Here is a 13,215-nt window from a genome sequence, read left to right on the forward strand (position 1 = left end):
AAGACTCATGACATTAGGGATTATACAGTCTGTAAATAGCAAGAAGCTTAGAATTTTGCCTTAAGTTGACAGTAGCCATCACAAGATTCAAATCAGATGAAACAGCTACCATTTGTGTAGTATATATATCCTGGGCACCACTCCTTAACGTTCATGACAATACAGACACTGCACTAAATCACCTTCTGATTAACTAAAAGTATGGTAAATTTTACCTGCACTAGAGTAGTTTAAATGACCTTTGAAATCTCTAAAAGCTTTCCAGCAGAGTAAATAAGTGTTAAATAGGGCCATTTAGGAAGTATATTATTGACAATTTGCTGTCATTTCAATCTTAACCAAAAAAATACCGTTCTGCGAGGCAGGTTCACTTACTAAATAAACTGGATGGCACTGGCAGACTCACAGGATTTTTGTTTGTTTGCTTGTCTGTGCTTTTTCCTTTAAGCAGTAGAGAATAGAGAGTGTAGACACACAGTGTAGCTCATTACCGTACCGTCTCATTCCAGGGCAACCCTGAAAAATCAGTGGGGCCCAACACAAACACCCTTGTAGCTTCTACCGTGTCTTTGGGACTCTGTACTACATTCTCCTGCTGCCTGAATCGCTTCTTGACTCCTATTGATTGTTCCTCTCAGCTCTTATCTCCGTGTTGGACTGGCACTTGCCACGTGCTTTACAAGCACAAGAAGTCGAGAATGAGTCGGATTTTATCGCAGGCTGCCTTGTCAGATGTGCTCATTCTCTAAGGAAGAAAACAACTGCCTATGGCAACAGCATCACCTGCTGCTGGATGAGAAATCAACATTCCCTTTTCCTGAGGGGTTAGGCTAATCCTTATTTAATTTTTCAGGGTAACTGAGCTGAATATGCAGATCAGGATTGAGAAATCAGAACATATGATTCATGCTTTACTGCAATATTTTATAAAATTTTGCCATGTTCACATTGCAATTCGTATGTTTGGATTTCTAGTGTCACTTTGACACAGAGAAAGCAGAATATTTTTATGTTTGGGGCTGTAGATTTTTCCCAAAACACATAAGAAGGATCAGTCCATAGAATGAAAAACTTTTGAGAGATTTATTAGAAGCAATCCCTCCCTGGGTTTGTAAATCACCTTTAAATATGGTTTGGTAAATAAAAACAAAGCCACAAATTGGCATACAAGATATTCTAAGTCCTAGTTTAGAATAACATCTAGGAACATTACACTTTAAATTTAACCATTATGCATAGAAATGATAGAATAATTTCATAATATACAAAAACTGGAGTAGGTACATGATATTTTAAAATTTAGTAATATTTCTTCTTCCATCAGAATTTGACTATAAAATAGCACTTTCTAAGAGATCAGGTTGATTTTACAGCTCCTTTTGACTTGCTTAAAACCAGATACCTACAGCTTCCGAGGATATCCAAAGATGGATGTTTCCTTACAATATAGAAGGAACCAAAGTATTGATTAGTATCTACAGCTCTGAATCACCAGAATGACAACTTTGAGTCTTCCTTTCTTCCTTTCTCTATTTCTTCTCTTCTAAATTCAGATGGCTACGAGCTATCTTCGTGTTTCTCCATCTGGCAATGCTTTCTGTGATTTAATTCCCATTTATGTATATATATACATGCTATGTCACGCACTCACTGGGTGATGTCATAGGGAAAATCATATGCAATTATTTTGACAAACCCCTTAGTGCTGTTAAAACTTGGAAAGACAGAGTAATGTACAGAATAAGTTTAGTTATTAAAAAAAGGTGGAAATATGAGGAGAAAAAATACTTGACAATGTATGCCAAATGAAATTTAAAATGTAAAACAAAATTAATTCCTATTCAGGAGCAGAATCCTTTTTCTTAAGTCCTGCAGTAAATGACCAGAGAGAATTAAATCCAGAATTAGTACTGGCTTCTTTTGAACGATATTGCTATTCTGTGGAGATTTCATTTTTATGGATTGGCTACAAATTCCTAATAGACAGATGCTTCTGTTGCTTCAATTTAATGCAAAAGCAGTTATTCACAATCCTAAATATCTGAATACAAGGAATTTGTATCATATAGGTAAACTAATCCTGTTTAAGAATAATAAAATGAATTGCCTATCATACAATAAATTCTTAGTGTAATCACTTAACACAGGTTTCAGAAAATGACTTTACAGATTTCTCTCCACTAGAGGTCTCTAGAGAAATGCAATAAACTGTTCAGAATAGCAGATACCTTAGACTTAGCTTCTTGACATTATTTACATTTCCTGGAAGATGAAAATCAACAATTGTTCTATTCTTATACCAGGTATTTCTTTGGATATGCTCCTTCTGTTGTGGATAATAAAGATTCCTATAACTACAATAATAATTCAAATCCATGAGGTGTGTTAATCTATTTTATAATTAGATATTTAACATTTATAATTAGAACTTCAGCATCACATCACTTAGGAAATAAAATAGCACAAAGCATTTAGTTGGAGGAAGGAAAAAACTAAGGTGGCAGCTTGGTGGGGTAGCCAATCTCTTAAATTAACAACAAATTAAAATAAATAAAGTAGCAATGGGCACAAGTGAACAAAATGTTCGTTAACCAGAACAGTACTTTAGTAGGCAAATTATAAAATGGTTATTCTGGTGTGCAGCTCAGTGTGCCATTATATCACAAGCAAAATAGATCTTGACTCCAATATTGTTTTATATATCTAGTTTAACATAAACATAAATGAAGAATAAGATTCATGTAGTTGGATTGTTTTGTCTTCTGTATGCTTTTAATTTTGTTTTGTTATTATTAGTTTTTCAATTAAAAATGTAACATTTTCCTTGGCTTGATATTTTCAAAAAACTAATTTCCACTAAAAGGTAAGCTTTGTACATTTCAAGATCTATGCACTTATATACCACTCACCAGAACAACTCATTCAGGAATTTAGATATTTTTTCAGAAAATGAAGCTTATATTCATTATTTTATTTCCTTATGCTACTTTATTTCCATGAACTTCATATCTGCATTTACTATTTTTTGCTAAAGCTTGCCTCATTAAATATAATATAATGATGTCACTAGGCTTGTTATTAGGTGTTGAATTATAGCGTGCTGTACTCAATGCAGAGAACAAACAAAATTCTCTGCGACTTGAGGTAGGGTAACTAATCAGAAAGCTGGAAAAATATGGAAAGAAAAACGGTTGCCCTGCTGAGATTGCTCCATCTTTAGCTGTGGTGGATAGCTCTGTAAACAAGAGCTCAATGGATGCAGCAGCATTAATTTCTACATATTTTTTGATGCTATATGGTAAGTGTGGAAGAGAAGAACCTGAGCTATGCTGAGAGGCCAGAGATGAGGGAGGGGCTCCTGAGAAGAACAGGTTGCTGGGACAGTTCTGGGACTCTCTGAAGTTTTTCAGATTAATTTTACAGTGTATCTTCTGATTTTTTCACCTTTAAATTGAGAACTGCAAAGACTACTCAACTAAGGCCATCTAGCAGCTTGAATTATCACAGCTAGGCACTTAAGAGGTGATATTTCTCAGAGTATTTCTTGCTGCAAAGACCAGAAAGAGATAAAAAGCTCTGAGAGGAATTAGAGCACCACACTGATATTCTCCTGAAGCTGGTAATATGAAATCACAGAGCTCACCTATCACCTCCATCAGTGGATCTGTCAGTGAGGCTTCAGGCATGGAGTTTACACATCAAGAGGGGCTGACACTTCCGTGAGCTATCTTGAGTTTTTTGCAAGTTTGATATGTAGAGGTCATGATAGAAGAGAAGCCCACATACCATTTAACAAAATGCTCTTAATCTTAGAAACCATGAAGGGTTATGGATACATAAGGCAAGACCTTACCTTTAAAATATCAAGTCATCTATGCGTAGTTATAACCACCTTTACCTACAATAATATATGCAGAACAGTCACTGTCTGTGTCTGCTGCTCTTTGCCCCATTTGTGCCTGTTCTGTAGCAATAGGTTGGTCCCACTGGTGTGTCAGTCCAATCCTGCATCTGTTCCTAGCTATTCACCTCAATACTTGCTCCGGTTTGAGAGAGAAACTCAGAGAAGTACAGCCATGAGAACTCACCTTATGTTAATAAAGATCTGAAATAGTCTATGGATTTTCCCTTGAAATTGCATTCATGCGCAAACACATCTATATAAATGGCAGAATATTTTCCTTGACGTGAAAATTTCAAACTCCTGTGTTGCAGTCCAAACATCAACTGCCCCTTAAGGCTATCACTTCATAGGAGGCTTGAGCCTGCCACTTCTGCCTCAGTTTCCTCAGTTACAGCTCAGAATTACACTTCCCTTTTGAAGAGGCTTTGAAGGACTGACTAAGAAGTACAGAGAGGTGAACGTTCAAATTTTCAGATACTCTGTGATTTGGATATGACATGTAATCATATATTACATAAAGCTCTGAATAAAAGCATTATGTAATAATGCTTGTTAGTACTTTTACATAATAAAGTACTTCTTTAATTAGAATTAAAATGAATATTTAAACTAGTACTGTGTTTGATTGAGCAACTACTTCATAATCAGAATGTGTGTTAATACAGCTTTTTTTTCTCAAGACAAAAATGCTATTCCAGGTTATTGGCAGCTGTACTTGAAACTTTCATCAACTTCACTGGTTAAACAGCTCATAGCTGATAACTGTGAGGACATGGAAAACAAAGGAAAGCAATGCAGTTCTTATGGGAACAGACATCTTCCTTTGGTTTTGAATAAAACCACGTGCAATGATCATGACCTCTGGATGCCTCAGTGCTATAAATACTAAACCATAAGTCAAAGTCTAAACTTCTCAAACTCTCTCTGTTGTCGTGTCAGCAGAATAAAATGTTAAGCCTCTGTAATAAGAAGAATTAATCAGTTGGGGATTAAAAGAAATTATTTATATGGCTAATGTATGGTACTGATTTAGGTTACTGAAGCTGGCAGCAAAAGCTGCTGTTCCAAGGGGGGTGGTACAAGGTTTCAGGTTGATCCTGTGGTTCCCTCCCACCACCTTCTAACATGTATATAAACTGTCAGCTCTCCAGACATTCTGCCAGTTCTCTCTTCTAGACTTGCCAGAAGCAACAGAGGACTAAAGATGAAGATCTTTTTCCTATTCACATTTTTGACTTTTCTGTTGTCTGCTTTTGAACAAGCAGCTGCTTATGCTCACTATGACAAGATTTTAACTCATAGTCGAATAAGGGCACGCGACCAGGGGTAAGTAACTGGCTTTTATTTCTAATTTAAAAGGAAGCTTGTTAAACTTTATTCTCCTCTTTCTTCTAGCATTATATTACATGTAATTTTTCACTATGAATTTTTACTGTCATTCAAGTGGAGCTTCCTTTTTAAATTCATTTTACAATAATTGTTCCTGAATAAAAAGCTTTTCTGGGAGTTTTAAAAAGAGACAGAATACTGTTCAACTTCATAAAATGGAAAGGAATCTAAAATAACCACTTCTCAATGGATAAAATATGATTCAGAATCACCAAAATTAATTTCAGTTCATAAGTATTGTAATGGGATGTCAGAAAAGTTTAATGTGCGTTTTCAAACTTTTAGAGAGTTGAGAGCTATCCCACAGTATTTGCTCTCTTTATTCCATCCTGAGGAAAATCATGAACTCTATTTACATGTTTTCTAACATGGGAATATATACTAGGAACCCTTTGTAAAACTTCTGTTCCCACTAGAGCAATGCAGCAAGCTGCTCAGCAGGGCTTCCAAAAGACAATGCTCACAAGCCAGGCTGCTTGGAGACATGGAAATAATTTGAACAGCTGGTGCCAGGGAAACACATGTGCCTAAAGATATTTTCCTCTAGTCTTAAGCAAAAAACATTCTGTGAATAAGAATTGTTTACTATCCTGTCTTCCCACTGCCTGCTACACACACACACTTTTCAATATTTTTTTAGCTTTTCAAATAAAAAAGCTCACCGGCTTCCCAGTGATGTAAAGTATATATTCTAAGTCCTGAAGGGATGAATTTTTTAATTGCAGAAGTATAAAAATTAATGATGAAATGCCCTTGCCCCGTGGAATTTAACCATAAGAAATTCCTCTTCTGTGCACCACCATGCTAAGGAACACGTATTCCTCATCTGAAGTCTGTGACTCCTTTTATTTACATGCCAATTTACCCTTTGGTCCCCAGTAATTCCCAGAATGTTTATTTAGGTGCCTGCGGTACTCCAAATGGTTGGCAATCAAAATAGCTGATTGATTTACAGAAGACAGGGCTTCCTTCTACATGAAGAACAAGGCACTTTTTTCCCCCATCTCCCCATGACCTTCAGCTGCACAGATGTGTAAAAGACAAAACCTTTAAAGAAAAGGGCCTGATGGTATTCACTGGTCCCTGGTGGCTGGTAATTCACTTTGCAGGGGGAAGGGAGAAATGGATACCGAGACTTGACTGGGCACAGCTAGTGATCACTGCCCATCAGAGACACAGGGTCAAACCAGAATGAAGGGGAAGATTCTGTCTCTGCGGGGAGGGTGGGCTTGCCGAGGAATCCAGCTGGGCAGTCCCAAGAGCTTGCACTGTGACTACTTCAAAGCACACCTGTCCCAGGAACTGAAGCCAGATGTTAATTTCTTACTCAACAAGAAGAGTATTTGCTGCTAATTCATGTAGAATTTTTCGAAAGATGTACAAAAACTTCTTTTTAAAATGTTTCTCACTGCACCCATAGCCCAAATGTCTGTGCTCTTCAGCAAGTTATGGGAACAAAAAAGAAATACTTCAGCACTTGCAGAAATTGGTACCAGCAAGCCATCTGTGGAAAGAAAGCGTAAGTATGCTCTGCTTCCAAACTATTCTCCATTGATTGAGATAATAAAATGTACAATTAGAAAACTCCTTTTCTCACAGACAAGCTAACTTGTTATGGTTTATACTAGAAACTTTACTTCTCCTCCAGGTGGCATTGCTATACTGACTTCCCCTTTCCTTCTCTGGGCATGCTGCAAGTCATCCAAAATATTTCACCTTTCAGTAAAGTCTGCCATACCACTGACAACTTTGGCACTAAATTTTATTCTACCGCAAACACATTGGGAAGAAGGGTGTTTCCTGAAAATGCTTAGACTGGAACTTGGATATTCTCACAGGCAGTTTTGGAAAACAACCTACTCCTGTGGTTTTATTCCTAGATAGATGTCATGCCTTCCTATGAGAGAAAGTCTGCTCTCAGAATGAATCTGAGGGAATTTGTTGCATTGCCAAGCTCCAGAAGCAAAATGCATTGAGTAATGATAGATACCTTCATGTGTTAGGAAAAATAATTTGAAGCAATAGGCAGTTTAGATTCATCAAACTGAAGTCATGTGAAGATTTTATTCTTTTCATGACTAGAATTTAGAGGAATGTAAGTTGCAAAACATTTTACAAATCCTGTGCAAGGTCCCAAGAAGTCTAATACAGACAACCAGTGGAAGACATTGAGCAGTGGGGCTGTGTGGATTTGGTCGTGGGAGTATACATAAAATTATAACCTGCCCTTTCCCTTCCATTTTAACCCCCCTACCATTGTACAAGCATTCTCAGGGCAAGGCTAGAGGAGGAAAAGAATGTGGATGAGAATAAGTTGAGCCATAGAACTCCGAGGGTTGTTTAAGGGGTTTTTGTAGTTATAATAGAGCATCTGTTATAACTTAGTCTTAGCTGTTAATGAGTTTTATACTCTGCATACTAAAACCAGAAATGCACACAAGACTAAAGAGGTTACTCCAAAAAGAATGCTAATCCGAAGGACAACAGCTCTTCTCATGTCAGTATCTCAATATTAACAAGTCATCCCTAACTTATATCTATAAAATGTTGAATGTTTTAATTATGGACAATTCCTGTCCACTGCTATAAGTTTACAATGGGAATGTAACTTACAAATTTCCTAAAATCAGCATTTGTTGGACCGAAAGTCTTTGCACTGTTTCTCAGCAGTATTTTATTTCCGTGCCATCAAGAAGTAGAAACAGATGAGTCACAGAGCTGATTTGAATAAACTGAAAACTGTCTCTCTTAGCCAAGAATAACAAGGATTAAGGTAGTGTTGTTCAGTCTTTTTCCTTTGGAATATACTCCTTTGGATGAGATTAGGACAACTTTGTACTAAAAAAAAAAGACAATAACAACAAAAAAAAATCCCAAGACAAATAAAGATATAAACCCCACCAAAATGTCAAGAATGCAACATTGTTTCTCATTTGAATAATTGCTTGCTTTCTTCTTTGGCCACAGGCTTATATCGAACTAGTAGGGATACGTATGGGGATAATTTCTGGTCTGGGCTGAGGTCATACTGCCCCGGTGTGCTGTGCCTGCACATGGGTGGCACTGAGGAACTGCACCTTGCCCCGAGTTTTATCTGGTTCTAACCTTCTTGTGGGATGTTGTTCTATACAAACCTTTTTACTCCCATCCCATCTTTCTTACATTATGAGCACAGCAAACTAACTTAACTGCAGAAAACTGTAAGGGAATATGAGTACTTTAAGTAGGAACTTGATACTTGAAAAGAAGCCTGGGCTGTGCATAACAAGATACGTGGTAAAAAAAGGCACTGATCTTGTAATGCTTGGCTGAAAAAGCATTTTCTTCTTAACTATGTTCTTCAGCCAATTTTCTGTCTTTCATTAATTGTATCGTGTTTGGATACGGTATGAGGATTAAACTTGCCATGTCTTACTCTATGCTTATAACTCAGCTGCCTCTTTCCTTTTTCCAAAATCTAATTAAACTGCAATATTTCATAGCTTCCCATGGGATGAGGGAGAAAGATTTTCTGTTCCAGGGAAGGAAAAAATATTTTCTCATGACACAGCAGTTCACACAGTTGGGAGAACACTTTGATTCCTATTCGGCTACTTTTTTTTTTTTTCAATCAGATAATCAGATTGTTATATTTTTATTATTAGCTTCTGGCAAGGATGCAAGAAGAACTTGGTTTATTATTAGGTAAAAGGTTTATTATTAGCTTAAGAATCTGTAGCCTAAATTTTGTGCTATTCATGTATTCCAGAGAAATAGCCATTCAGTGAATTGCTTTAAAGAAAGAGATGTACTAAAAAGAACTATACAAATACTTTCAATATATGGCTTCTCAGTTGAAAATATGCACATAGCAGAAGGGTGAATATGTCATGTATGTATATGCATATGAGGAAATGGAGAAAAAATATTTTCATAGCACGGAGAAATAAAAGAGTGTGTTTTAAAAATAAATCTTTAATCTTCCCCACCTCAAAAAGAGATTGCTCTCTTTTACGGAATGATAATCCTCACTTTTTAAATCATACTGTTTATTATTATTTTTCCTCCAGTCTACTTTATTTTAAAATCTCTTGAAGTAGTTTGGATGTTGAAGATATGAAGTCCAATTTTTCATTTGAATAAGCTGTTCATTTTAATGTGGTTGTGGTTAACTTTTTGTCATCTTTAGATTATGAAAAATGAGAGACGTGTACTCAGCTGCCACCAAAGATTCTGCAAATTAAAAGCTGGACTGTAGTGGTTAAAAACCCAGTAAAAACCTTCAAGGAATTAGTGTTCAGAACTTTTGAACTGCCAATATCAGCAGCACCTATAAAAATAAATCTATTATGTAAAACAGTGATGTCATTATAGTGTACCATATACAGTACAGTGTACCATAATTTAAAAAATAATATCTGAAGTTTAATGTATTAAATTTCTCCCAAGGAGCCAGAATACCTCTGTGATAACTTTAGTGAATTTCCATTTCCATGTAAGAGAGGAGAATTCAAACAGGTCTATGGTAGAACTTCATTTCTGTCAATTAAGAAGACATTATATCTTATAAGAAAGACAATGTTAAAATGATCATTACATTATAGAATTATCATTCAGCCCCGGTTTGCTGTTATGTGTAGCTTACGTGTATTTGAGAATGCGAGTATTTTACTGGCATAATTATATAACATTTTCTGGCCCCTGGCAATGCTAAAGTCTCTGTATGCTGTAATGACATGCTTTTTTAACTCTGGTTTTGATTTCTTGTATTCTGGTTTTCATCCATGCTACATTTGCCAGTGAACTTACCCTTGTGTCCATCCATCCAGTCTTCAGTGACTTCCTTCTCCGTAACCAGTTTTATGTCTGCTCTTAATTAGTTCTCTCCCTCATTCCTGAGCTTCTTCACATTCTTCCTTGAAGAACAGAGGCTCTCTTATCCAACTTTTTTTCACCATACAATGCACAAGACCTTCTCCTAAATACTTGTTAATTCCTATAACCAGTAAGTAGGTGACCTCATGTAGTTCTGTCACTTTAACTTCGATTCCATTCATTTAAATTTGTCGTTTTCATTTACAGTTCTTCTGCCAGGATTTTATTTTAATGTCCTCATAGGTTTTTTCCTCTTTCTTCAATGTCATATAATCTGTTCAACACAGAATAGAAAAATTAATGGTTTTCAACTGCTGTTCTAGTCTCATCATCTTTTAGTAACTCTATATGAGTACAATATGCTCATCCATGTTCCCTCCCAACACTTAATGATCGCAGTCATTCTTTAAATTCAAAAGCTTTACATTTAGTAAAATATGACCAATTTGTAACCAACACAAAAAAGGCTGAATGACAAAAAAAGGATGAATCTGGAGAATATGCACTTAGCAATGAAAAAAAGATAATGAAAATTAAATTAGACTTAGCTAAAATTAGTATACTTCTCTGATATATTATTTAATTGTTCTTTTGCTATATCCCACAGGACTGTCTTATATGAGTGCTGTCCTGGCTATATGAAGATGGAGGGTATGAGAGGGTGTCCTGCAGGTATGAGCTTATTTTCTTATGGATAAGTCGGCATATGGAAAGAAGTATAAATACAGCAGAGTTTCAAAGGTGGTCATGATGAGAAACAATTGCCTCTTTTTAAGAAGTACTGCCTAAGAGTGCACAGCTTCATTTGCATACAGCAAACACAGTCAAAAAATCAGCCAGCACTGAATTTGATCATAGAGTTTAGGTTGAATTTCCCAGCTCTTTCCAGATTCTGGATTGGTGAGAATTGATAGTGTCTTCAGTTCCCAAAGCTGCCAAAGAAGAACTTTAATTCCTATTCCCATCATATCCAAGACTAGTCTAAGGCATGCCACTGTGGTCAGAAAGCCAGGACACAAGGTGGACCATATCTAAATTTTGTATTTTCTTTCTTCTGAAAAAACTTGAATCTAATTTACTTAAAGAATCTTATAGAGTTTATCAAAGAAGGAGTGAAAATGAAGACAGAAATTCTTCATCTCTCTTATTTATGCTATTCTGCTTTGTATAAATAAAACTAACTGCTGCAGGAAAAAGTACTATGAGGAAGAATACGTTTCAAATTTTTTGATCCGAAATATCTGAAATAATCCTTTCATGTTCAATAATGCAGAGTTCAGTTTGTTTAGATGAATTAATCTCCCTTCAGATGTTTACATTAGGATGAGATCAGTCATACTCTTGAATGGCCTGTCCTTCTCCATAACCATAAAAAGAGCCAAGAACCATTAGATTGCATGCAAATGTCCCACTTCTAGATGCCTAAAGTTAGGAGAGGTGAATGCTGTTCTCATGTAGCCATGTTTTAACTGTGAGACTCTGGCCACTCTTACTCTTGGGAGGAATCAGTATATGTATAAACCAGACACTGGAAGAAGAGCAAGAGGCCTCACGAAAAGAACTCTGGTCCATCATGACTGAATGAGACTCACTCCACTGAAATTTTTGTGATTAAACATGGATAGCCTCCCATTTCATGTTGGGTTGGTACAAAATACAACAGGTCTTCTAAAAGAAACTTTACAATATTCAGTATTGTTTGATCTAATTTTTCATTAAGAAAGACACAAAAATTGATAGCAAGCAGATATGTTTAGATGATTTTTGAGTATGTTGACAATGGCATTTTTAATCTAAACATTGTTTAATACTGACTTAAACAGTTTCAGAACTATTCTGCATCCAAAAGACACAAAGTAAATTTGATTGTGATAAACTGGGGGGCTGAGGAATTTACAGTATTCTTACCTCATGTTTCTTTTAGTTGCTCCTATTGATCATGTATATGGTACACTTGGTATTGTGGGAGCTACCTCCACACAGCAGTACTCTGACATATCAAAGCTGAGAGAAGAGATTGAGGGACGAGGATCATTCACTTTCTTTGCACCAAGCAATGAAGCCTGGGACCAGTTAGATTCAGTAAGTGTATGTGTGTGTGTGTGTGTGTGTGTGTGCACCTGCATGAGTTAAACATTTTAGCTGAAGCAGCTAGTGTGGGATAGATTGGAAACAATGTGGAGATTTTAGACATAAAAGGACATAACACAAGTTATAATGAAAGAATCTGCATGTTTAACGAATATTTCTGAAGCGGGAGAGGCTGGGTTTACTTTCAGGAGTACTAAGCAACTGTAATTGCTTCTTATTTAAGCACTTGCATGACACATATTAGCATTGTTAATTTTATTAACACAGTTTTGGGGAAACTTCTAGGATTTCCAGCAGCTGCATGATGTATGGCTGTACACTGTCAGTAATTCAGGTGTCCTTCTTTTAGTAATGATTTTAGTTAAATAAACACTGAATTAAAGTTCCTCCAATGATGCCTGTGATGAAGCCTCATCTTCCATTTGTGAGCAAATCAGACTTAAAGATCATTTAAGTAGATCCAGATTTATAGGCATCAAAGTCGTCTTCCCTAACAGATGTTGAATATGTTGGAAGCATATACTAAGGTAAAACAATAACTACATCTTTCTGAGGGGAAGAATGTGTTGAAGCTTCTAATTAATTAAATTCCTCTCTTCTTCAGGAAATTCACAGGAATTTGGTTGACAATGTAAATATTGAACTGTATAATGCTCTCCACCACCACATGTTAAACAAGCGCATGTTGACAAAAGACCTTAAGAATGGTATGACCCTGGTGTCTATGTACAATGGCCAGAAATTGCTTATTAACCATTATCCTAATGGGGTAAGTCTCTTCTCTTTTTTCCCCCCTAATATATTTATTTAGTTGTAGCCTTTACTTCCTTTATTTCCTTTTATAACTAAGAAAACATATTCTTGAAAATTTAACGTCTACCAAGTCAGTTGCCACTGACAAAAATAAATATTTTCTTGAAGAACTTCTGCCTGCTGTGTAGACTAATCACTAAGAAAGAATAAGTAAACATTGTGCT

At 36.1% G+C, this 13,215-nt stretch overlaps 1 protein-coding gene across 11 annotated transcripts in view; it reads left to right on the forward strand.

Annotated features, from left to right (window-relative positions):
- Window positions 1-4,839: 4,839 nt before the first annotated feature.
- POSTN (periostin) overlaps window positions 4,840-13,215 on the forward strand; it is a 31,743-nt gene continuing 23,367 nt past the window's right edge. For 5 of the 11 annotated variants that reach the window (XM_042014187.1, XM_042014191.1, XM_042014188.1 and 2 more), the window contains exons 1-5: window positions 4,840-5,230; window positions 6,714-6,812; window positions 10,755-10,819; window positions 12,072-12,229; window positions 12,843-13,007. In XM_042014187.1, the coding sequence (XP_041870121.1) occupies window positions 5,109-5,230; window positions 6,714-6,812; window positions 10,755-10,819; window positions 12,072-12,229; window positions 12,843-13,007 (609 nt within the window). In that variant the 5' untranslated portion in view covers window positions 4,840-5,108. The remainder of the gene's footprint in view (window positions 5,231-6,713; window positions 6,813-10,754; window positions 10,820-12,071; window positions 12,230-12,842; window positions 13,008-13,215) is intronic. The other 6 variants (XM_042014193.1, XM_042014196.1, XM_042014197.1 and 3 more) reach the window with 2 other exon arrangements.

Source organism: Corvus kubaryi, unplaced genomic scaffold (assembly GCF_017639235.1).
Source record: "Corvus kubaryi isolate FWS band 111438036 unplaced genomic scaffold, C.kubaryi_AGA036_p1.0 split1-65, whole genome shotgun sequence".
NCBI classification, from domain to species: domain Eukaryota; kingdom Metazoa; phylum Chordata; class Aves; order Passeriformes; family Corvidae; genus Corvus; species Corvus kubaryi.